This window comes from Vigna angularis, chromosome 10, assembly GCF_016808095.1.
Source record: "Vigna angularis cultivar LongXiaoDou No.4 chromosome 10, ASM1680809v1, whole genome shotgun sequence".
NCBI classification, from domain to species: Eukaryota; Viridiplantae; Streptophyta; class Magnoliopsida; order Fabales; family Fabaceae; genus Vigna; species Vigna angularis.
Window position 1 is genome coordinate 6,364,972 of NC_068979.1, and position 26,229 is coordinate 6,391,200.

Here is a 26,229-nt window from a genome sequence, read left to right on the forward strand (position 1 = left end):
GGTAATTTTTGTTCTATTTTTTTTTTCAATTTGTTATTTTAGTTTTTATTTATTTATTTTAGAATAGATATATTTATCTTTTGATTTTAGAAAATGCACAACTTTGCCACATTTTCAATTAAAAAGGTATTAGATATTTTGAATGAATGTGTTGTAATTTAGTTAAATGAAAATTGAGATTATGTAAAGTTAAAAATTGAAGATCTTTAGAGAAGTAGTTATATCTGGTTTGAAATCATATTTCTGTGATTCAAAATTAATCATATTTATGTACGTGAGAACATATTAGTGTTTGTTGTGAACTTTGAAACTTGTGTTATCCATGATAATAAAATATAAAATGTCAAAATTTAATTTATAATAAAAATCTTAAAAAAAAAATAAATGAATGGGAGAAACTCAGTGGGAACAGGCGAGTCCAACAATGACCGAGAAGTGTGTCATAAAGATAGAATACCAAAATCACTTTCCTAGAAGTATTGGTTATCTAAGGTTCTATTGAGCTTCCAAACACGCTTTGAGTTCATGTCTATAGCAATCACGTCATGGTGCTCATTTTCAATGTAATGTTTTACTTACATTGAATCAAGAGAGTAATAAAATAAAGTATGTAATATAGTATAATTTATTTACACTATTAATTAATAACACCTAATCTCAATATGGTTTTGAAGATATTATGTTTGTGATTAACATGTATGATGGTTTCTGATTGGATAATTTTTTATTCAATTAATACATATATGTTTCACCCTTTGTTTTATAGATATTTCTAATTTCATCAACTTTAAAAATAAGCAATGAAATTATTATAGAAACACAAATAGCTTTGAATTAAGAGTTAATAAATTGTTTTCTTAAAATCAATTTAATTAAGCGAATAATTTACTTATGTTCTAGACAAAAGTTTTAATATAATCACAAAATGTTAAAAGTAAAGTCACTGCTTTTAATGAATTTATGTACATGTTTTAATTATTTATGCGTCTCATAAATTAATAATTAACAGTGATTAATATAAAAGTGGTACAAAAAGTTAACGTGCATGAATTATTTTCTTTTTTATTCACATACATCTTGCATTGTGAAGCGTTTATTATAATTAATTTAAAAATAATATAAATTTCTCTTTAAATTAATTGATATAATTGAGTTTTTTTTTTACTTTCTTAATGTAAATAGTTATCCTAAAAAATAGACTGCTTTCTTAATGTACTCCTATATTTCTCAAAATCCGGTATAATTCTCAATTATGTTGTTTTATTTCTTATATTTAAATGAACTCAATGTCTAATTCTCAGTTATATCAGTGTCATTTCTTTTATTTTAATGAACTCGATAAATTGTTTGTGGAATGTTAAATCAACATGTTAAGATAACAATTGAATTGAATTAAGATAAAAGAATATAATTTATGTAAAATTATGAATGTGCCCAAAATTACATTTTTTTAAAATACGTGAACCAAATAAATTTAGAAGTAGAGTATCAAAGTTACTTACTAAAATATTTATGACAAAACGACATTTAACATTTTGTTTTGTTGTGATAGTGAGTGAGAACTGAAAAAAAAAGGATAAAACTAATGTAATATTGGACGAGGAAAGGAAAAAATCTAATTTGAAAAGTAGTAACATTCCTAGTTTTCTTTACATATTTCTATTGATCGGTCACTTCATTTCTTAATTAATTGCATTTAATTTATATTCTTATTTATTTTTTTCATTGTAATAACTTATTTTTCATTGAAAAAAAATAAATTTGAAAACAAAAGATTACTTTAATTTGATTGAAAAGTACGTAATATAGTAAATATAAATAAAATTGAATTATGTTTTAGTTAAATAATGATTTAATAAAATATGAAAGTAAATCTAACTACTGGGAGGCTTTAATAGATGGTGACAAGTTGAGAATCAAGAAGAGATGAAAGGCAACAAACACCAAGCAGTTCATGACAAAGATGGAATGTGGCATTGGATGAGTTTTCAGTGAGAAGGAATCTGTTGCCATTTATGGGTTCCCTTCTGTGACTTTTGTCCTTATCTCTCCGTGTTTAGTGTTTTCTATTAAGAAGACCAAAACGAGGTTGGTCCTTTTTCTTCGGCCAATGCATGTAAATGGGTTCGTTAGGGTGGATCAGAGACACCTATTATGTAGTGAAATAGAGTATTTATTACACTTTATTAACTTTTGTACAAATAACCATTATTAAGAAATGTAAAAATAATAATTTTATTTTATAATTTTTTAAATTAATTATAATTATTATGTAATTACAAACATGTATTTATTTATTTTCTCTTACTTTTTATATTTGAGATGTACAAGTTTGTTAGTTAATATGTTGATATATATTATTGTTTTCAGATTAAAGTTTAAATTACAAATGCTTCTCCATGTAGCCCCTTATAATTTAAATATCCATTATGATATGACTTTATCACCTTATTAATGTTCATCTAATTCTTTAGTTTTTTTTTACTAAGTAGAAAATTCTGAAAATAATCACATCTTTGATATCCTACATTCTCAAACTTTTTGTTTTCTCATACTTCAAAGATAGTAAGTATTTATAGTTAAGTGTTTGAATTTAGTGGTTTGTTTCAATATAGGCGGGACACCTGGTTGGATTTATACATTTCTTTTTGCATATCTGTTTTTCTCCGAAAAAGTTTTACTTAAATTTACTTTATAGTTGCGTTGAGGAAGCACTTTTCCTTTGGATTATATAATCAAAGCTCCCTTTCTTAAAAAAAAATGAAAACATAAAATCACTTATTGCATTCATTAGTAACCATTCCCCAAAGTTCTATTTCTAGTAGATAACATAAAAGAATAATTAAATTTGTAAATTTAAAATATTTCAATTGAATTCTTATTATTTTTTTTTATTTTTTGAGTTTTTAAAAATTTAAAATTATTAAATTGATATTTACTGGTAAATGATTTTGTTAAGGGTGATGTAATCGTCACTTTGTTTAATTTTACAATTATATGATTCTATAATTATATAATTTTATAAATTTATTATTTCTTTATTATAAAATATCTCAGTTATCTTTTGCTGTGTTTGCAACTTTGATAATGTTAGGACTTTTATATAGGGACAATGTTAGTTTAGATTGTATATGTGATATAAATCTTATTTTAAAAACTAATTTTATATAATTAAGTTAGATTTATAGTTCACACTATTAAAATCACAAATTATAATTTATTCTAACTATGACAAATATGTTGAAAGTTGATTAAAGATAAAGAAAATTTAAAATACATATTTGAATGTAAAATTTATTTTATAAGTTTATTTTGTAATTAAATTAAATTTAAAATTTACTTTTTAAAAAAAACAATTTGATAATTAAATTAAATTTAAGTTCACTTTATAATCATTTTGTAATTAAATTAAATTTAAAGTTCATTTTTAAGAAAAGTTAAATTTGATTAGAATGAACAGTCCAACATATCACAAAAACATTCAAAATAAAATTTAAAATTTAATTATTTCGTTTATTCGTGGTTCTTGTATTTTTTTTTAAATTAAGATATTTAAATATAAAAAGTTCTGTAATTATTCTTTCCAATAATATTATGTAGGTAGATATAAGAGAGAAAAATATTAGACACTGGTATCGTATTCATGGTCTCACCTATATCTATTAAATTTTAAGTGAGGCCCCAATCTTAGACTAATCCATTAGATACTTATCTCTACAGTGTGAGAAGACCATTATATTCAAATTCTGCAGAGACTCTTAGCTGCAGATGTGGACACGTCAAACTTTTTTCTAATCGGAAAAGAAAATTGATATTGCGTCCGAAACGATCAGTTTTTTTTACTAGTATGCTCAAGATAAATAAAATAAACCATAACGATTTAGAGTATTATTAGATAAGTTTCTCAATCATTTATTTTAATAACACTTTGAAATATTGCTTAAGAAAACAAGTAAATTGAATATTTGTATTAAAATTATAAGTTATGGTTAAGAAGATAATCTTCATGGTGAGTTTTAGTGAACTTTATGGTGATACCAAATATCAAATCTCGATTGTTGAAAATAAAAAATAAAAATAAAAGAAAATCATAGTCTATATCCTTTATGTTCTTATATTTATCTCCTCTTTAAAATAGTTTTATCAAATACTTGTTCTTTTTTTCTGAAAAATGTAATTTATTTTCAAGGTCATTGTATAGTGTCTAATAAAAACTAAATCTTACTTATATTATGAAAAGGTCGAATCTGAGATAATTATAGTTGACATAAATAGACCTGTCCGTGATAAACTTTTCTCCTATGGTCTCGTATATTTTCAATAGTCAAAGCCAACCACTTCTCTTATGGTCCCATAATTTTCTTCTCTCAATTCTATGCTCTTCTCTCATAACATCATCATTTTAATGATTTTGATGTAATATTTGAAGAGTGATTGGTCTCATTAATAAGCCTTAAGCTAAACTTAGAAAAAAAAATTAGAATCCCTAGTTAATTATTTTTAGTGGATCTTTTAGAATAACTTATACTATGCTTCTTCTTGTTACAAGACATCCATGCACATTTATGATAATTCAAAAGGGAGTACTTCCTATTCATGGTCAATTATAACATTTGTACATTATTAATCAATAAAGATAAGGTAATTCCATTTTTCTACCCAAATATTTTAATATAAATGTATAAAATGAAACAGCATTTCGCATGAAAAAATTAAACCCACGATAATAATGAATAAAAAAAGACCAATTTCAGCGTTTGAAAAAAGCAACTTATAGTTCCAAAAAAATAAAAGAAAAAGGAAAATGCCTTATGCATCAGCAAAAATAAGTCCATAGAATGATTAAGAAGGCTCTTTTGGGACTAAAGGAAAATAATTAGAAAGATACTGAGGTTGTGCAGAGCGTGCAGCTGAGCTGCGAAAACCCCGAAACTGTTTTTCATCTCTTGGTCTTTGAGTTTTATCTTCAGTCAGGTTCTTTCTTTCTCACATATCTGATTCCTTTTTTTTTCATCTTCTTCTTCTTATTCTCTTATTATTGTATTTTCTCCATTTTCTTGTTCCCTTTATCTTTGATTTCCTTTCTTATTCCCGATCCCGATCTCTTTGCCTTAGGGTTTTTTGTTAGCTTTCTTTTCAATTGCTTCAAGCAATTCTCGATTTAGCCCACCTTTGATTACTACTGTGTTGGATTCTACATTTTTCAAAATATTTCTATATTGTTTTATTTTCTCGTAGTTAATTTACTAGATCGCACTGTTCTGTGATAGACCACTATATTTTTGTTTTTAGGGTGACCTTTTGATAATCTATCATTCGAGTTTGTAAAAAAATAAAGAAAAGAAAATAAAGAATTGTAAATGAGTAGCTCAATATGCTTCTTTGCCTTGGATTTTTATCCTAAAAGTATGATAGATGTTATTCTTCTTAGAGAAGGGTGAGATCAGTGCACAAAGTAGCTGTTTCAACTGTTAAACTTGTGAATGTCTTATTGCTGTCCAAGGAGAAGGTTGTTAGGTAAGCTTGTAAATATACTTGTTTTGTCATTTTAATGTAAATGATTGAGCTTAAGGCTAAATGTTTAGAATGGGAAAGATGGTATACTTCCCTGACCATCAATGAATTTCTAAGGTGTAGAAATAAATTGATCTTGTTCTTGGATAATTTCATAGACTGTGATAAAATGTGATCTAATGCTGGAGCGCTGACATCATTTTTGTAGGACTATGATTAAACTTTTTAAAGTAAAGGAAAAACAGAGAGAACTTGCAGAAAATGCAAGTGGTGGACCACCCGTTAAGAAGCAGAGTGCTGGCGAGTTGCGTCTTCACAAAGGTTTTCTTCTTTTTATTAATTGGAGTGTCTCTTGTATGCTTTACCTTGTACAATTTGTGTGTCATTCCAAAATTTTATAACAATGAAAATGTAGAGTGCAAGAGGAAAAGGAGAGGTCTAATGGTAATATGTTATACTTTGATCGGACATCAGATACTGCGAGCCATAAAAATTCAGTGCAAAAACTGCCTCTGTAACCTGATGTTGAATGGGGCAGGAGTTTTGCTGGGGCCTGGTCTTGAGGCACAGACAGGGGAGAAGACTGAAGTAATATGAACGGATACATTATAACAAATATAAGATTTCCAGCTTTATTTTTTCAGTTACTGGGTATTCTGAGTTTACATAGGTTGAAAATTAAAAGCATATTCTACAGAAATATTGTCTAGAGTTAGATATTTTATTTCTGATCTAACAAACTGAAGTAAAATTTTGAAGGGGCAAATTGTTTATTAAATATCATAAACTTGTTAAATGTTGTAAAATCCAGATGTTTTGCAAGATGGTTTTTGTGCTATTCTCTTCTTGATTATGGTAATCTAGACTCTTGCCTATTACTTTTAGCCAACTCTAATTTACATTATTTTTCTAGACTGAAATTATAATATGAAAAGGACATATTGTAATACATGTAGATTAAACTTGTGTTAGTCCTTTTTGGGATGAGGCCCTTAAAAAGAAATGTGGTATACAACGGAGGAGTATAAAACCTTGCGTTTTGTCAATAAAATACTGTAGGATCTCCCCTAGTTATAGGGGGGACATGAAAGTTTTGCCATTGATGGATTATAACTTTTGAAATAATACATTTCAGTATATTAACAAATAAAACGGAAAAACCTGATATCAAAAGAAACTTTAGCAAGTTCATGCTGCAGTATAGTTTTTAAGTAAATTAACCAATGTTTTGAAAAGTAGTCATTGAGTCAATCACAACACCAGTTCAAGGTTAATAGTCTAACCATGGTGGAACCTGTAGTAATTGAGTACTAGTTTTTCAAATTTTCGTAAAAGATATTAAACAATGTGAAAAAAATAACTTAATATTCATTCTCAGAGCACAATTTTATGTATTTTTAAAAATATGTGTGTGTTAAATTAAACCAATACTACTATTTTTAAGTATTAAGTTGAAAAATATAAAAATAAATATAATCTAATAATTATTAGAATAACTATAAAATTATATTTACTATAAAATATATTATATAACTGTTAATGCTTAATACTTTAAATAGATATGTTCTAATAGGTATTATGAACCAATATGTTGTTTCAGATTAGGTATAATTCCATCCCTTGATTGTATGATGTTGTCAAATTTTCTACATTGGCTGTTTCATGGTGAAAATCACTTCTCATAAAAACAGATGGCTATTTCTAAACTCTGCATATGAGGACAACAACTGCATGACATCCTATAAATCAGTTTTAAACATGCAAAACGATGAGCGGTTTATGACTGATTCTGCCAGTTTCCCGCCTGTTCAATTTTAGAGCAGTTTTTTGTAGTTATTTTAGGGACCAGTGACTGGTTTACAGTTGAACTGGTTGGTTATAATAACTATGAAATTAACCTCTTTTTCTTCATGGGACTGAGCAGGCTGTGTTTAATTAGTTAGTTTTTTGTGTGGGATCGGTGACTGATTTAGGGTTGAACAAGTTGAACAGGTTGGTCTGGTGGCTTTAATAACTATGAAATTAACTTATTTTCTTTGTGGACTGACTGAGAACGCGGTTTCAATTAGTCCCTCGTTGTATTCAACTGTATATTTGATTAAGGAATGCTTTTATCTTGAAGTATGTAATTCAGTTTACATGACCATGAAATTAGTTTCTTTTCACTATCTGATAAACAAAAAACTTATCTGATCACTAGAAGCATGATAATATTTACATACTCTTCTTCAGCTTATGGGCCGCCATCCTGCAAAGGTTTACTAATTGTTAAATGTTTCTCTTGTACCTTGATTTTTTAGTTGCTGTTCTGGGACATTTCTTGTATCCACCTTTCCTGAGCCTGTAGTTTTTGCCATTTATTTTGTTATGAAAGTTGTCATAACAGTTTTGTATTTACATCTTTCAGATATAAGTGAGCTGAATCTACCACAATCTTGTACCATACATTTCCCCAATGGAAAAGATGACCTCATGAACTTTGAAGTTTCAATTCGACCCGATGATGGATATTACATGTAAGGAAATTTCATACAATTTTCAACTCTGCTTTCAAACATTAATTGATTCTTGTTGAAGAAATTAAAGCCCCTCTTATTTGTTCATCATATGTGTTTTCTTTTTAAATGATAAGTAAAAACTTTCAATCCGGTAAGATCTTTACTGTGCTTGCAATATGAAGAAACCTTTTAAGAAAAAGCTCACTGATCTCCAATATCCTTGTCTGTTGTTACAGATGTGGCACATTTTTGTTTTCTTTTCAAGTGTCTCCCATCTATCCACATGAAGCGCCAAAGGTTAAGTGCAAGACAAAGGTAGGATGGACTTGATTATTTTTTTACTCTAATTTGTGCATTGTAAAAATACACAGCGGTACAGATTTAATTTTAGTTTTGGTAAGCGGATCATTCTCATGTTCTGTTTATTCTCATGTTCCGTTTCAACATCATAAATTTATTTGTAGCATTGTCTCGAATGTGCAGGTCTATCATCCAAATATTGACTTGGAAGGAAATGTTTGTCTAAACATCTTACGAGAAGATTGGAAACCTGTCCTTAATATAAACACTGTCATCTATGGCTTGTATCATCTCTTCACGGTATGACTGCGGGTTTTTCTGGTTTTGGTTTTTTTCCTCTTTTGAATTGACAATAATCTTTTCTTTCATCTGGTGTGCAGGAACCAAATTATGAGGATCCACTGAATCACGATGCCGCTGCTGTGTTGAGAGGGAACCCAAGGTTGTTTGAATCTAATGTTAGGAGGGCAATGTCAGGAGGGTATGTGGGGCAAACCTTTTTCCCTCGTTATATTTAGACCTTTGCTCAGTGCCTTCAAGTTCCTGTTCAAATGTCATCAATGCTTGGAGGCCCTTGGTTTGTAAAATCAAAGAATTGAATTTTTCTGTCAGTGCTGTTATTTTTCTTGGTGGAGCAACAGGCCAAGTTCCTAAGATCACCAAGTTCGTTTAAAGCCAAACAAGTGGAATGTTATTGTAACCTGTGCTTTATTGAATGTTGACGTATTATTCTAAAGGGACCAAGCAGAAAATGAGTTCAGCTGTTTATGTTAGAATTTTATTTTCCTTGCATTACTTTTACAGGGCTCAACGTCTTCTAAAGCATTTTATGATTATTTCCGGCTCCTTTTTCTCTCTGTAAACTCTCAAACTTGCTCCACTCAAACTATTCTGTCTCTTACGGTCAAAAGTCCAATAAAAATAAACAAATTCAAATTAACTGACCAGGTATTTTGTTTCTATTATTACTCAAACATGTAAAGACTTGTTGATTTGACTACCTAGTAGTTTCTTTTTATGGTTTTCGATAGACGTCTGTGCTCGATGATTATCTCGAGGTCGTGTGTTTCTTCTTAGTGATCAATAGGAAAACTTGAATTCATTCAAAAAGTGCTTCATTGTCATTGAGATTCTTTCGTGTAGTTGAACCAAACATACAAATTTAGTTGTGTATATTTTATAGGGTACAATCGTGGGAAAACAATCTGAACACATAAATGTGTAGGCCTGTTTCATTATCCTAAATTCCTGAAATTTCTGATCATTCAGCTAGATATACCATGTCAAGAATAAGCAATGGCTAAGTCAGAAACTAGTTCAATCCTCAGTAAGAAGCCTCGCCACGACGGCACCATGAGATCATGATTAATCTGGATTCCTAAAATCAAAATGAGGTCATTGTTCGGAGTAGGTCTCACTGGTTTCGTGTGTACTGCGGAAGATGATTCCACGTTTTTTAGGAGATTTAAATTCCAATTAAATAGGGACCCAGTTCACGAGCAGAGAATTAGAGGGCTCCTTTGACATGATCTATCAGTCTTAAACAAGTGAGTCTCACATCATCTCCTCCTCTTTCACAGAAAGCATTCCAGCATTTTCACGGTCCTGCTTAAATATGTAGTATAGAGGGGTGTAGCATAAACAACACAAACCAAATGGAACAGCCATCATAGAAAGAATGCCCTTTGACAAGGCAAGCGCCTCTGGTAAAGATCCTTTGATGGGATCAACGGACTTTGAGTTATAGCCAAACATTTTCTCAGAAAGAATCCCCACCAGTGGAGCCGCTATAGAAGAAAACGAGACTTCAAAAGCTCGATCAAATGCATAAATCATGGTACGGTGCTTGACAGGAACTACCTCAGCAAACATAGGAGCATTTGCAGCCGTACCGTTCCAGCTGATTGTTAGACCCATCATAAAGAGGGTCACAGAAAAGGTAAGAAAACTACTTACTGACTGAGGGATCACCCTGAGAAGAATCCATGAGAATGGAATGCCCATAAAGGCACTGAACTGTGCGCACATGGTCCGAGCAGAATGAGGGTAGACTTGCGATAATCGATCAGCTATTGATCCACCTATCAAAGATCCCATGGCACATCCAATTGCAAAAAGACCAAGAAGGGTTGCCGAAGTATTGTTATCAAAACCTGCAGAGTGTCAACTGATCATGTCAACCAAGTTGATAAAAACTTTTCCCCCATAAATAGTACAGATCATAATCGTCAGACCTCATAAAGATAAAGTTTAGACTTTTTGAGAAGGCAATAAATGACTTAATTTGTAGTACAAGTTTTAGAAAAGTACGACTTTTGCAAATTCCTATGTTACATTAATAGCATCATTGTGTGATCAAAAGTTCCTTCATGCTCTCACCAATTAGTTCGAACCACATTGTGAAGAACACCATGGCAGTCCACGGCAGTGACCCAATAATGCCCTGTAAGACGATTATTTGAAATGTTTTCACCTTTATCACAGCTTTCGTGGCTGCCCAAGAGTCCTTCCAGATTGATGCTGCACTAGCATTGCCTTTATAGATAGAGTCATCTCTGCTAAAAACACGCAGATTATTTACCAATAATTACAAAAGGAAGAGATACAAAACATTCAGTTATTTGCCCATTATTATTCATGAGGATGAAAGCAATATAACAGATAGCTCGGAGACACAGACTTCCGTCAAGAGTTCGAGAAGTACCATAAGTTGTGCTGAATGCCACATGAAATAGTAAAATGTCATTTACCTGTCTGAACTCTCACCAGCATCTCGAGTGGTAGGAAATCTTTTTCCTGGGTCAACAACGTACAGTAAAACAAGAAATCCAATTAATGCACTCAAAGTTGCCATCAAAACGAATGCACATCGCCATCCTTCTATGCCCCAAAACTGTTTTCCAGCCATGACAGTAGCCAGAACACCACCTCCTATGCCTCCTAAGTTACCAATGAGACTCAGCAATCCAAACCCAGTTCCTCTCACTCCATCCCTGTAGCTATCAGCAATGAAAGACTGGAGTGCTGGAATCACAATTGCCAAACCAAAGCCATTTATTGCTCTCCAGAATGAAACCTGCAGAAAACTGTGGCAAACACCCACAGCAGCTGTAGATAACGCCCAGCAGAAAGTGCCCATAGCAAGAACAGTTGGGCGATCGTAGTGGATAACGAGTATACCAGCCAGAGGAGAAGACAGTCCCTGAACAAAGTTTCTTATGAATGTCAGGTATCCCAAGTCAGATGGCCCGGCATTAAATGCTTCACTAACTTCTTTATAGACAGATGGAAGAAGGTTTTCATCCGCCCGCTCCATTACAGCAGCAAGGTTGATAAGAACGAGGGAGAGAGACACACCAAAGATCTGTCTTGTTCTACCAAAAAAAAAACATAAATGAAGAATAACCCACAAGTAAGCAATAGCCGCAAATCATGTGAATGAGGACCTGGAGGTTTCTAGGGTCTCATTTTCTTAATGCCACGAATTTAAATGTTTCTTAATGAAACCAAATGCATACATATAATAATGCATTCAATTCTAAAATCTAACTAATTATGTGGAACACTGTCTTACTAGAGCAGAGTGCTAAGCATGATGATGCACGTCACTGCTAATTCTTCCTTGACCATCTCATTAGAGATCTATCTGACATCTTATAACTACTGCTAGTGACCGTTCTAAGTTGCAACAGGATTTCGAAACCTTGAATGAAGGAAAACTGCCAGTTTTTAGACCAGAATACCATTAAATTGCTGCTTCTACATTGCAGTCTAATTTTATTAAAAGTACCGTGTTTCAAGTCAAAGAAACCTGTAAAGGAATATTGACAAAAATTGAATGTCGCATGTTTATAAGACATTCCACTTCAAACAAAGCCTAATTTGCAGAGAATTCTGTCTAGAGCTATGTTAACTGTAGCAGGATAAAAACAAATTTCCAAGGTCCAACAACAATATAAATTACTCAGTGTAAGTGCCTCAAAAATAGGCTCCACTGTAATGGATCCCCCTAACACGAAAGATCTAAAAGTCGGTTTTTCCTAATTAAGTTTGTGTTTCTTTACTTCAATTCACTGCCTTGGAGTTTCTGTCATGTTCATTTCATGATGCTGTATAAACAGGGTGAAAATATAATTAGATTCAAAATTCCCTTAGGAAAATTGCTGGTCGACTAAAAATAGGATATGCGCTGTAATCCATGAAGTTTGAGTTCTAGTCATATAATACAGCAGCGTCAACCTGAGTTAAAAACATAAATTGTTTCTGTAGAACTAAATTTAAGAAAATTAAAAGTTAATCCAAATCATGGAAGATTGGTAATTGGAAAAAAGAACAGGGTTCTGAAGCACATAGATAGATTCAAAGCCATCAACATGTCATGGTCCTGAAGAAGAACCTAGCTTAGAAAATCCCAATACATTAGCTAGAAACTACAGCAATACAATATTCTGGTCCTAGTGGTGAGTAATTAATCAACTATCCCCATAAACCTAAACAAGGTCATGTTATTATGTGCAGCAGGAACTATAGGCTGCAAATGATCCCTAAATTTCAGTCACTGATAAAGTTTAAGTCTTGTTAGATATATGAATTTGAATTGAGCAAACATATTTATTACCCTCAAGCTAAATTCGCTTACTTTATTTTGACAAGTGGAACGAGTCTCGTGGACATAAACATACTTCAATTCAATAGTTGTCCGAATCAAATAAAAGTCGAAAGCTAAAGATTATGCAGATTTCAACAGAAAGCCGAAAAAGATGGAAGAATAAACGTGCCTAATAAATTAGACTCAGCTCCAATAAGAATATCCTCAAACCACATATTCATTACATTTACAATATTTCCCCTTTTCTTTGTTTCCTTCATTACATGAATAGCTTATGGATTTTATTTTCATTTTTTTCAAAAATCAGAGCATGAACATAGTTAACTGATACAGTCTTATCGATTCGAGAGAGAAGAAAAGTTAAAATACTCACTTCATGGTTGGAGAACGAGAGACTGAGAATCGGAGATTTGGTTGGAAGAACAGGGTTATGCCTTGGAGTCGGACTCAGTCGCATTACAAGTGAAAACCAAAGAAAGCGGAAATCAGACAACGGCCTCCGAAGCTGCGTCCATGGCGGATCTGACGTATCAAACTATCAACAGATTTAACTGAAGAAAGCCTGAATGAAACTTCCGATGCACGTGCTCTTGTTTTACAATATCAGTATTTTTATATCCTAAATGAACAAACCAAAGGCCAACAACACAAAATCAAACTGTCCCTGTACGATGTTGCATCGGTCCCTACACTAACCTATAAATATATTTGGAAGAAACTAGGTAAAATGATAAAGTCTCAATCATAGCCATTATCATCTCCTTCGTTTCTTCCTCATGCAAGGCTGCTTCAGGTCAATGTACGCACCTACTTATTTCATCACTGTTATATTAATTTTTTTTATTGGTTACTTTTTTCAACAAATTCTTATTTTAAAAAATAATTCATGTGAGATTATTATTTTTAAAAAATTTAATTAGTGAGGTGTGTCTATATACAAGAACATGTGAATAAATATATATATATATATATATATATATATATATTGCCAACATTATTTCTGCTGAATTTTCTAGTTTTAAACAATAAATTAAATATATGTATATTCGGATCGAAGTGGATTCAATTTCATTTTCTCGTGCTGGTCCTGCGAAGCAACGTGTTACCTACGTTAGGTCTGTGCCTAATTTATTTATTTATAGTTTGAAATTCTATTAATTTTCATTATTCAAGCTTTATGGGAGATTTTTTAAGGATATTAATTTTTTATCCGAATTTTAAGGATATTATTAAATAATTTTGTTATTGTTACATGGGTAAAATTTTCTAAATTTTTTTTATAATTTTAACAATAATTTAAAAATATTATTTATATTTTCTTCTTAATTGTTCTTATCTCGTGTAGGCGGCACACGATAGCTTACAGAAACGATTGGAGACCATACAGTCGAAAAAAGTAAACAAAACTGATGGTAACAGCCAATAACTGTAGCAAGATAATTGGGCCAACAAATACTGTACACATTTTTAATCCCTTAATTGTAGTTATTATTTAATAAACAGATGAAAATGACTTACAAACTTGGTTGACTTTTCTATTTAATCACGTTTAGTTTTTATTTCCTCTCTTCAATTATAAATTAGCAAATATTTTCTCCCAAATAACTATATTTTAATAAATAGATATGCATTAATAGCATATAAAAATAAAACATTATCATCTATTATATATTTCTTAAATTATAAAAATTATTTTATAAGTCATTAAAAATATTGACTGATTAATGATACAATCCTTTTACATAGATATTATTCAGTAAACTTTAATCTGTTGCTGTAATTTGTCTATGGGTTTGTTGAAAGAGGGCCAGCTCGTGATACTACGATCTGTCAAAAATTTGGGCTTCACGGTTTTGAAGTTTCCCCTCTCGCTGTTGACAAAAAGGTCATTAAAGGATTGGGCCTGAAAAATATTTCAGATTTATTCGTATTTTTAGGGTTAAATATAATTTTGATCATTAACTTTATATGAAAATTAGAATTAGTTTTCTTTTTTTAATTTTGAATCAATTTAGTCCCTCATTTTTCATAATTGTATAAATTTCATTTTTTTAATCAAATTTTATTAAGTTTATGTTTTTCAATTAACATTTGAATAATAAGAATTTGTTAAACGTGTAAACATTTTAAATGTTATCATGAAACACCTTTGAAATGTCAAATAAACCTAATACAATTTAATTAAAATGGTTAAATTCACACATTTTTAACACTAAAAGATTAAATTGGATCAAAATTTTGAAAAAAGACTAATTTCCAATTTTACTTAAAGTTAAAGTGGATTCAATTTCATTTTCTCGTGCTACTCCTGCTAAGCAACATGGAGAGTTGTTCCCTCCACCACCACACAATGCTTTCTACATTTCTTCAATTTTTTTAATTCCAAAATTATCCTTTTTACTTTAACATTTATCCCTTTTTACTTTTATTTCAAAACCCTAATTATCCTACACCTCCCTCTCATTTTCACTCACAGACAGTCGCAACCTCCCAACCCCTACTCTCACTTTCTCTCCATATCCATTTCTTCCCCTACCATTCTCCATTTCCGTTTTGAGTTTCTTCCTTCTTTCTTTTGTGTGTTGTGATATGTGATGTTTGATGGGTTTTGTGACTGTGCAAACGAAGAGGATAACAGTGAACGGCTCAACGGATATGGGACATCCCCGTTTAGTCTTCAACGGATGTCCATATCCGTCCACGGATGTTCATATTCGTTTAAGAATCGATTGCACATTGACATTCATTATAGTGTTCAAATTATGTTTTCACACTTGCATGCCAAATGCCCTCCAATACCTCTCTGGTGTTATCCTCTTTCAGGAAACACTTTACCAGAAAACCAATGATGGGAAGCCTTTTTGTAGAGGTTCTTGAAGAGAACAATGTCATTCCAGGCATCAAAGTGGACAAGAGTGTTTTCACACCTGTGTGTGCCAATCATTGTAACAGTAGCCTTGGAATTGGGCCCAATGACAGTCACGGTACGATAATGCTTTTGGGAGAGAGGCAAAACAAGACCGGTGTTCTTAAGCAGGACAATTCCTTGTGTTGCAGCTAGAGGTGTCATTTGAGCCCCTGGCCCATGGGTTGACCCTAATCCCTTCTAAAATCAAGCCCCAATTTTCTAGCCCCCTTAATAGGGGGCTTTTTAAAAGCCCCAACCCCTAAAGCCCCACATAAAGTGGGTTGGGGTAGGGTTAGGATGGGGCTAGCCCCCAAACTAAATTAATTCACTTTTACTGTTTTTTTAGTTATTTCTTTTATTTACTTTACAAGTTCAATAATTTTCAAAATTTACATGATATTTAATATCTTTTTAATTAAATATAAATGTATAAATATTGATTTTATAAAAACTTATTTAAAATAATTTTTTAATTATAAGTATATTTTAAATATATAATTTTATTATTTTGGAAAGTTAAAAAAGAAAATTTTTATTATTATTTTTATTTAAAAGAAAATGAAAAAAATTTCAAAAAAGAAATTATAAAAGTAACACAGTTGAAAATTTGATTTTTCAATAATCGAATTCTGATATCTATATAAATATTTGAAATATTAATTATGGATAAATTTTAAATTCAAATCTACTGATTGGATGAATTTTTAATATCGGTGTAAAATTTTTATTTTTTATAGTTTGTCATATAAAATTCTTTTGTTGAATGTTTTGTATAGATATATATACATTAAAAAATTAAACCACAAACTTTGTAAAGTTTAAAATTAATTTCACGTAATAAAATAACTAACTTTTTAGTGAAAATCCTTGTTAGGCAAAATTCTTATAAATATCATATATGTTAGTATACAAGATCTAGATGTAATCCTAGTGGTTATAAAATCATATTTTTATTCTAACCTTTTAGATTAAATTAATAATTTAAAATCATACTTATCTTTATCCAACAAAGATCGTTTTTATTGAATTATTTATCATAATTGAGCCGATTGTAATAAAAAATAATTAAATAATAGATACAATATTTTAACATAAATATAATATTATAATTTATAATTCTAAAATTAAAATTATTATTGTATTTAATTATTAACATATAAAATAAATAATAATTATAATAATAAATAAATTACATCAATGTTTCTTAATAAGAAACTAATAAAAAAGATAAATGAATATAATATAAAATATATGAAAAAGACATAAAAATATATAAATTGATGTAAATGACTAAATTATACGTTTCATAATTTTTTTTAAAAGAATTATATAACTTTGTAAATAATAAATATTAATTTTATTAAATTTAGAAAATTAAAAAAGTTAAAAAGTTATTAAGTCAAAATTTTAACATGTTCACACCAATTAAAAATAATGTAATTTTGATCACAAATCTTAATCGAATGATATTGATTTAAACTAGTGACAAAATAGATTACCATCTATAAATAAATTCGTTAGTCCATCAAAATTTTACAAATTAAATTAAATTTTTTAACTTTTAAACCTATTTTATGTGGATATCTGTAAACCGTCAAATTTACAAACCAAAATTAAGATGAAAAAATTATCAAAACAAAATTTGGAAATTAAGGAATAATTGTATAAAAGCATTATTATTAAACTAATTAATATAGAAACAATTATGAAGTAGAAAATTAATTTTATTGGTAAAAAAATATAATTATGCATGAATCAATTATGGTTATAAGTTATTACTAACAAAGACAAAATGAAAGCTGGATAAAAAATACACATGATTTGTGATTACTTGTATGATGATATTATGTTTCTGGACGTTAAATTTTGTAAAAAGGAAAGCCCATGGGCTGGCCCTGGCCTATAGGGCTTTAGGGGTTTTTAGCCCTGTGGGCTTTTTTAATGAAGAGTTATTTTGGTCTTGTGGACTTTTTTGGCCCCAATGCACATGGGCTAGGGCCAAATCTTATTAAAGGGGCTCATTTGACAGCTCTAGTTGCAGCTTCAAGAGCGAGCAAGATGTTGATGGGTGACGAAAATGGGAGGGTGGGTGACGAAAATGGAAAAGAGAGGAAGAAAAGGGGAGGAAGGTTGGTGGGTGACTAAAATAAGAAAGAGAAGGAGAAGAAGGACGGGGTGTTGTGTGCGGGAATGAGGGTAAAGAATTAGAGTTTTAATTAAAAGTATAAAAAGTGATGAGTAAAAGTAAAAAAAATTAACCAAAGATATTTTTGAAAAAAAAAATTGAGAAGTGTATGAAAAAGGCTGTGATGGTGGTGAGAGCAACTATCCGTACCTAATTTATTTATTTATAGTTTGAAATTTTATTCATTTTCATTATTCAATATTTATGGAGATTTTTTAAGGAAATTAATGTTTTATCAAAATTTTAAGGATACTATTAAATAATTTTTTTTATTGTTACATCAGGTACTATAATTTTCTATACTTTTTTTATAATTTTTCTAATAATTTAAAAATATTATTTATATTTTCTTCTTAATTGTTTTTATCGCTCGTGTAGCGGCACACTAGAACTTACAGAAGGGATTGGACACCACACCATACAGTCGAAAAAAATGAACAAAACTGATGGTAACAGCCAATAACTGTAGCAAGATAATTGGGCCAACAAATACTGTCCACATTTTTAATCTCTTAATAGTAGTTATTATTTAATAAACAGATGAAAATGACTTGCAAACTTGGTTGACTTTTCTATTTAATCACGTTTAATTTTTATTGTCTCTCTTCAATTATAAATTAGCAAATATTTTCTCCTAAACAACTATATTTTAATAAATAGATATGCATTAATAGCATAAAAAAATAAAAAATTATCATTTTCTTAAATTATAAAATTTATTTTATAAGTCATTAAAAGGGTTGACTGATTAATGATACAATCTTTTTACATAGATAATATTTAGTAAACTTTAATCTGTTGCTTAATTTGCCTATCAGTTTGTGGAAAGAGGCCAAGCCCGTGATATCAGAATCGGTCAAAAAGTTGGGCTTCACGCTTTTGAAGTTTCCCCTCTCGCTGTTGACAAAAAGGTCATTAAAGGATTGGGCCTGAAAAATATTTCAGATTTATTCATATATTTAGGTTAAATATATTTTTATTCATTAATTATGAATGAAAATTGAAATTAGTTTTTTTTTAATTTTGAATTCATTTTTATAATTATATAAATTTAATATTTTAAACAAAATTTTGTTAAGTTTATTTCAAATCTTTAAAGTTTTTCTCAGTTAATATTGAAGTAAAAATATGTTAAAACTGTAAATAACTTAAATATTATTATGAGATGTGTTTGTAACGTTAAATAAACCTAACACAATTTGATTAAAACGAATAAATTCATAAATTTTTAAATTAGAAGATTAAGTTAGATAAAATTTCGAAAAAAAAAGACTAATTTTTATTTCTACTTAAAGTTAAAGAACAAAAGTGTATTTAACTTTTTTAAGTGTAATTTCTTGGACAATAATTTTTTAATATATTAAAAGTTTAACACTTTCAAAAATTATTTTATGAGATGATACAATTTTAATTCATTATAGAAATTACTTTTTAAAGTATTAGAATTGTAACTTATTTCGGAAAGTGCTTTTCTAGAAAGAAATAGAACACAAATTGCCTTTAATACAGCCTTCGCATTGTTTGGAATGATCTATAATACTTACATCATAGTCATGAAAAAAGTTCTAAATGGAAGGAATGACTTCGCTGACAAACTGAACAAAAATTCAAATATTATTTCATTTGAAACTTTTTGGTAGAATTGTTAAAACGACAAACTCGGTCTGACACAACCTGACCCACCAAGGGTTGGTCACTTAATGAGGTAATCCAATTCCACTCATTTATTAACGAGTCGAGAAAATTTGAATCTGATCCGACTCACCACGGGTTGGTGGGTTAAACGGGTTGACTCATTGTTTGATGAGACATACACAATCGTTTGATCAAGAAACTACATATTAACAAAAATATATAGCAGAAGGGAACTTTTGGATAAACAACAGCACAACGCAGCACGAAAAGTTCTTCTACGAAGTAAAGATTGTGCGTTTTGAATAATTAATTTAATTTCAATAAAAAAAAATTGAATTTGAATAATTAATTTAATTTCAATAAAAAAAATAGGTCGATTGGTGCGGGTTCAATCCGGGTGAGCCGGGTCAAAATTAGCTCACATCAAAATTTTCACATTTTGTTTCAACTTAATCCAGTTCAAATATGTGGTAAGCCGAGTTGACTCACGGATTTCATTCCATTTTGACAACACTATTTTTTTTGTCGGCATCGAAATTCAAATATTGATAATGTACAATATTACTTTCCAGAATACTGCCCGAATGTATTAAAATTAACTTTTGATAAGTTATATTTTTAAATTTGGATCCATTTTGAAAATTACTTTTTGATTAAAAGTTTAATATTTCTGAAATATAATTTCTAATTTTCAAAAAACAAAAAAAAGAAGAAGATATACTAGTAAAAATTGAGAGGTATAGTTTTCTTTTTTCATCACAGGCTAACAAAAGAAAACTGGGTAGTTAAGTGTTTATGAAAAGTGTTTTCTTCAAATTGTCTCTAAAATCTCACTCTAGGCTTGCGCTGTAGTTTCCTGCCATTAAAGGCTATCAGAACGCATTCAATTTCGCATGGGGTTTTCAGCCACTCACCTCAAAACATTATAGGCTCGAGTAAGGATTGGATTTTGATAACTTTTTGGCAAGTATACCAAATCGTTACAAGTAATACAGTGATAAGTAAAGTATCGTTCTCCTCAGGGAATTTGTGTTACGTTATTCAGTTAAAATTTATTTATCAAAATCAATTTGAACAACAAAATATAAGTGAATTAATAGTCTCAAAGTAGATGACAATTTAAAATTGAAATTAAAATTTAAAGAAAGCTTCATTGGAATTGACTTCATGACCACATTATAGTAACTATTCTGAGCAATATAACTTGCGTTCAAACATCAACATCACAGTATCTTGGTTTAATTCCTTAAAACAAGTTCTAAAGAATTATGTTCAATTATTAATTCCTTAAGTAATTAAACATAAATTTTGCATTAAGAACGATGTTATTGATGACCAGGAGAATTGAAACTATTCCTAGCATCTTTCCTTCTGGTTGCTTTTCTTGCGTTAATACTCAAATTTACTTCCCAGTATAATTTAAATATAAAAAACAAGTTTATTTTACTTCCGTAAAATAAAATAAAAAGTAAACAAGAAAAGCATACGAACACAATTTATATTGAACAGGAAATATTACATCAAATGTCAGCCATTACAGTCAATTCCAACGAATAAAAGTTTAGCCTATCCTAGACATCACAAACATACTCATTTATGCAATTCCTTGCATGATGTGCAGTCTTGATGTCTTCAGAGAGGTCTCCTAATGGTATCCAGAGCAGTTCTCCAAACTATTATTCTTTCTCCCCGTCTCCGTCTGATCTCTCTCTATCCTCCAAAGCACGTCTTTTAAGAGACAGTTTATTTCTCATAAAACTGCTCCATTCGCTCAGCGCACAGAAGCAGATTCGCTGTGCGAATTAAAATTAATTCAGCCATCAACTGCACCAACTCGCTAAGCGCACAGCCTCTGGTGCGTTGTGTGAATTCAAGACTTGAAATCTCCAAACTGGCATGATTCGCTCAGCGAACCAATGGTGGTGCGCTGTGCGAATGTATTCTCTTGGCTCTGCGAATTTTGCTTCTGCTATGCGAGAATTGGCTGACAAATTCACTTTTGTACAACTTTTCCTGAACAATATTTTACTACACAATCTACCTCCTATTACGACTTTTCACTGAGTAATAACATGAATAATTACAAAATTGAGATCCTTTATAAGTGTCAAAACATATGTTTTTCACACTTATCAGATTTCGAATTTTATATTTTTAAATTTATGTATGATAATTTAATATTTATTGAATTAATTTCATACCAGTTGTTTGATGGCCGGTTTATTCGTGCGAGTTATTCATATTATGGGTTTATATTAAGTTAATTATTTAAAAATATATATATATTTTGAATATATAAAATAAATATAATGAATTTTTAATTTAAAATGATATGTGTGCTTTTAATAGTAATTGTTATAATGAATTATGGTTTTATATAATTTATATTGAATTTAAACAAAAAAAAATATACCATATCAAGAGTAAAATTTAAAATATATTTATAAATTTATAAATATTAAAAAATAAATTTATGTTTAATAAGAAATATATACAATTCTAATGTGCCATTCAATACTTTTATTTACCTATATTATCTGTTTTTCTATCCCAATCCATGTAATCAAATTTTTTTTGAATTTATTTTATCTGGTTAGATATCAATTTTTTGCTTAAGTTCATAAATTTTAGTATCTTAAATCGAAGACCATATAAGTAAAAAGGCTCTATTTAATTCAAAACGTTAATTTTAATGATATTTTTATTAAAAAATTATAATACGAGTTTAATGAGTAATTTGATATTTATTTTTGGATTTTTAATTTGTTTTAATCTTTATATTTTTTTAACTTCATTGATAATACATTTTAAAAGAAAATTCAGTTAAGTTAGTACTTTTAAAAAAAATATTTATTGTGATTTTTTGTTGTATACTAAAATTAAAAAAATTTAAAATGAAAGATAAATTTAAAATGTGACAAATTTAAATTTTGATTATAATATTTTTAAAATTTATTAATATCAATATAATGATTTATTAATTCTTTTACAATAATATAATAAATAAATATATAAAAAGTGTAAATATAGAAATAAATTAAACATTGTGATGCTTTATTTAAAACAAAGCATAGAAAGCGGTAAACATAAAAAGAAATTTGACAAGGTTTAAATGGATAGATAGGTGAAAATAAAGAGAAAGAAAAGTTTGATTCGGAGCAGTTTTAACATTGTTGTGAAGGTGAGAAAAAGAAACAGTGTCCTAATTGTTGAGTCTAATGTTTAATGTGATTTCCATAAACACTAATAATAATAATATCTGAGTTAATTATATAAAGAATTAATACTCTTCTTTATCCAAAACTTTAAAATAATATATTATATATTAACGTACTTTCTTATTTATATAGAATAAAACTTTAAAATAATAGATTATATATTAATGTACTTTCTTATTTTTAATTTCTTTAATTCCATCACCAATGGGATACAAAATAGGCATTATTTTCGTTGATTTTTTATTTTTGTTTAAAGTGTGATCTCTCACATTTATGGAGCTCACGACTCCTCAATCCATCTGTGTGGGACCCTCAGCCCACGTGCTCTCCTCCGCTATTGTAGACCTGGTCGTCTTGGAAACACCACATACAAAAAGTGTATGTGATGTGACTTAATTTTTTATTTTTTCAAATTTCAGCTATTTATCGAAAATATCTTTAATTGCTGGCAAATGAAAATTCCTCTCTCTAACAAGCATAAAGGCACGATTTTTCATTTTATATCTTAGTTTTCTTAATAATTTTGTAAGATACTGCTAAACAATTAGAATATACGAGCTAGATCAAAATATTTTATTGCGGAAAATTAATATAACTACCAGTTGTCTTCTTAAAATGTACTATGTATTAATTTAAATAAGATAAATAAATTGAGACAAGGATCTAGCATATAATTCAACAGACTAGAGGGCACGTGCCCGTGGTTCCCACACGGTTCCCGTTGGTTCCTTTCTAACGCACGTGTGCAAAGTCTTACGCCCTACCTTATTTATTGCTCTTACTTTTATTATTATTATTTGTACCGTCCGTAGTCTTCACATTTATTTAGTTTGGCTATGTCTTTATGGGACAAAATATCAAATAAATGTTTATATTGAAAATCATCCAAAACTTAATTTGATATTATTAAATATCATATTTTCAATAAAAACATTTAAAATTTTCCACCCATTATCTTTAGGTTACTAATGAACAGTTTCCAATTTTCATTTATCACTAATCAAACGCTTTTCTTGGACATTACGTGTTTCTTGAATGGCAAGTTTTGCAGTTAGTCAAGATTTGAAAATAAACAAACATAACGGGAGGAGTTGAAGAGTAGTAATCACTTACAATTTATAATAATTAAGTTTCCTAGGTTTGACTAACAATATATTTAAAAGAAATGAGTTTTATCAAATAGAATAATATATACTATACATACTTTACAATATAGTTGTGGTTAACCATGCACTGTCACTGAGTACCATGTAAAATGATAAGTAAACTACAAAAGAAAATTAACAAAAAAAAATAATTAAATTAATTCTAAATCAAATCGTTACTATTTAGACTCTAATTAGATCATTATTAATCAGAAATTCATCTCAAAATCTATAAATACAGATATTCAAGTAGTTAATTATTTTTTATTACGTATTTATTACTAGAGTTTTTAATAAACACTAACTTTAATATTATATTAAAGTATTTTTCTTTTCAAGTAACACAAACTCAATTAAATAACTTTTTTAAGTAACATCTAACTTAATCAAATGATAAAGATAAAATATTGACTTAAACTTGTAATTTAAAGATTATTTCCGAACGAACACTAAACCTCGACCTACAAATAATTTGTATTTAAAAGAATTTTATATTTTTTAACTAATAACAATCTTCTCCATTTTTATAAAAGAATAAGAAAAGAAAAAGGAAAGCATGAGTATTTTGGTTATGGCGAAATTTATTTAAAGAAGGAGCAGAAAGACAAAACTAGGTTTTTTTAACGAGGAGGAGAGGAAAGGGAGAGAAAGATATGAATGTTTGGTTTAGAAGATGATCTCTCATTGGTTGGTTGAATTCATGGAGGGGAGAGAAGAGAGGAGTGAGATCCATTTAACATAATTAAAAAAATGAAGAGAAATGGAAAAGAAGATAATGATTTATTAAGAAAGAGGCATGAAAGTTAGTCAAAGTTAATTTGTATTTGTGATCTAAAATCGAAAGGTGTGTTGAGGAATTGAAGTTTGAACAACTCTGGAATATTGACTTGAGGAAGAGGGCAGAAGAGTGAAAGTGAATCAGAAATCATGAGAGCATCTAATCTCGTGGGTACTGTACCATGAAAAGAATGGATTGGCGCGCCGAGCCGTGGGAATCCTCTGTATGTGCCAGAGAGAGAGAGGGACCGCATTGTAGTGTTACAACCACACCGGTCGACACGTCAAAGGTGGTCCCCCCAACCATTTCAGTTTTTTCCCAAGTCCCACCCACGCTGTGACTTTCTTTATTATGGGTTTCTGTGTCGCACGTGTGGAGCCGACTCAACTCTCGTTGGATGGGTCCCATCCCACACTCTCTCATTTCCTGGTTTGTCCGTATCTGTGCTCCTTCCAACTAAACATCACGTCACGTCAGACCAATCCCCAATTACCGGAGAACGGGGCATGTTCCCAATCATCGCCTTCTTCTTAATTCATGTCTGCCTATACCATACTAATCAAACTTAATTTAATTTAACTATTCAAATAAACGCTGCGTTTTACTATTAATTATTCACGGTATACGGTTGGAGAGAAGTATATTATATATCCATCCAATCCAACAGGATGCATGAACCTTTGGCACGGGCAGTGGGACCATCCACACATTATACGAACTGGTGTGCAATAATGGGGGAGGTGTTTACGTGTTTCGTTTCACGTGTGAACGTTTTATATTTATTCTGAATTGAAATTTATGGTTATTCCGATTGGTCATAAATAATTTATATGACGGAGTATTGTCTAAAATGATATAAAAATGAGAAGCGATCGTGCACTTCTTCTGGGTTTTCCGGTATTAATTGAAACCAATATAGACAATGATAGGGATGCGTATATCTACATGGGTCCCATTTGGGGGGGGTTCTGATCCGAAACAAATTTATTTTATTTATTTGCATGTGGGCTGCAACGTTACTTTGACCCGTCTTGTTACTGTACAACACTACTACCAGTAATTGTACCACCACCAAATTTTTGGGTGGTTTTCTTACCAAATCAACGTGACAAAAGCAGAAGAAACAATGTTTACATGATACCCAGAGTCGCAAATCACATATAAGAAATCTCTGTCAGTTTTGTTTGTAAATTTCGATTCCTTCCATCAGTATATATATTTTTTTAACTGACACTGCTGTCCGGAACATATTCGTTGAATATTTTTATATTTTAATGTGGCGTGGTGTGTGGCGGACCTAGGGTATACGGCACCTCACCATTAGGTGTAGGGAGGGCCCCCCTGTATTTGGTATGACTCATGTGGGGAAGTCCTCGCCGCAGAAGTGGACTGTGGTATCCGTGATTGAGCTACAGGTCTACACTGTAAGGATGTAAGGA

General features: G+C 29.9%; 2 protein-coding genes across 4 annotated transcripts; one reads left to right on the forward strand and one right to left on the reverse strand.

Moving 5' to 3' along the window:
* The first annotated feature begins 4,818 nt into the window (after nucleotides 1-4,818).
* LOC108335697 (NEDD8-conjugating enzyme Ubc12) lies at nucleotides 4,819-9,083 on the forward strand. 3 transcript variants are annotated; one of them, XM_017571802.2, is made up of 7 exons: nucleotides 4,821-4,974; nucleotides 5,432-5,517; nucleotides 5,723-5,835; nucleotides 7,922-8,030; nucleotides 8,249-8,327; nucleotides 8,496-8,612; nucleotides 8,693-9,083. In XM_017571802.2, exons 3-7 carry the CDS (start codon nucleotides 5,727-5,729, stop codon nucleotides 8,828-8,830), a joined length of 552 nt encoding a protein of 183 aa, XP_017427291.1. In that variant the 5' UTR covers nucleotides 4,821-4,974; nucleotides 5,432-5,517; nucleotides 5,723-5,726; the 3' UTR covers nucleotides 8,831-9,083. The 3 variants fall into 3 exon arrangements, with proteins under 3 accessions (XP_017427292.1, XP_017427291.1, XP_017427293.1); XM_017571804.2 differs by having other exon boundaries at nucleotides 4,838-4,974; nucleotides 5,437-5,517; XM_017571803.2 differs by lacking the exon at nucleotides 5,432-5,517 and having other exon boundaries at nucleotides 4,819-4,974.
* Nucleotides 9,084-9,410: 327 nt separating this feature from the next.
* Nucleotides 9,411-13,741, reverse strand: LOC108335694 (uncharacterized). Its single transcript, XM_017571800.2, has 4 exons — nucleotides 13,295-13,741; nucleotides 11,063-11,686; nucleotides 10,692-10,867; nucleotides 9,411-10,465 (listed from the first exon to the last, which is right to left on the reverse strand). The coding sequence occupies exons 1-4, from the start codon at nucleotides 13,297-13,299 to the stop codon at nucleotides 9,867-9,869; spliced, it is 1,404 nt and encodes a 467-aa protein (XP_017427289.1). The 5' UTR covers nucleotides 13,300-13,741; the 3' UTR covers nucleotides 9,411-9,866.
* Nucleotides 13,742-26,229: the final 12,488 nt, after the last annotated feature.

Coding starts and splice junctions, on each gene's coding strand:
- LOC108335697 (XM_017571803.2), top strand. CDS start 5,727: ATGATTAAACTTTTTAAAGTAAAGGAAAAACAGAGAGAACTTGCAGAA. Junction 5,836..7,921: donor CGAGTTGCGTCTTCACAAAG/GTTTTCTTCTTT, acceptor TACATCTTTCAG/ATATAAGTGAGCTGAATCTA. Junction 8,613..8,692: donor GCTTGTATCATCTCTTCACG/GTATGACTGCGG, acceptor TCTGGTGTGCAG/GAACCAAATTATGAGGATCC.
- LOC108335694 (XM_017571800.2), bottom strand. Junction 10,868..11,062: donor GCTGGTGAGAGTTCAGACAG/GTAAATGACATT, acceptor TGTTTTTAGCAG/AGATGACTCTATCTATAAAG. Junction 10,466..10,691: donor AATGTGGTTCGAACTAATTG/GTGAGAGCATGA, acceptor GACACTCTGCAG/GTTTTGATAACAATACTTCG.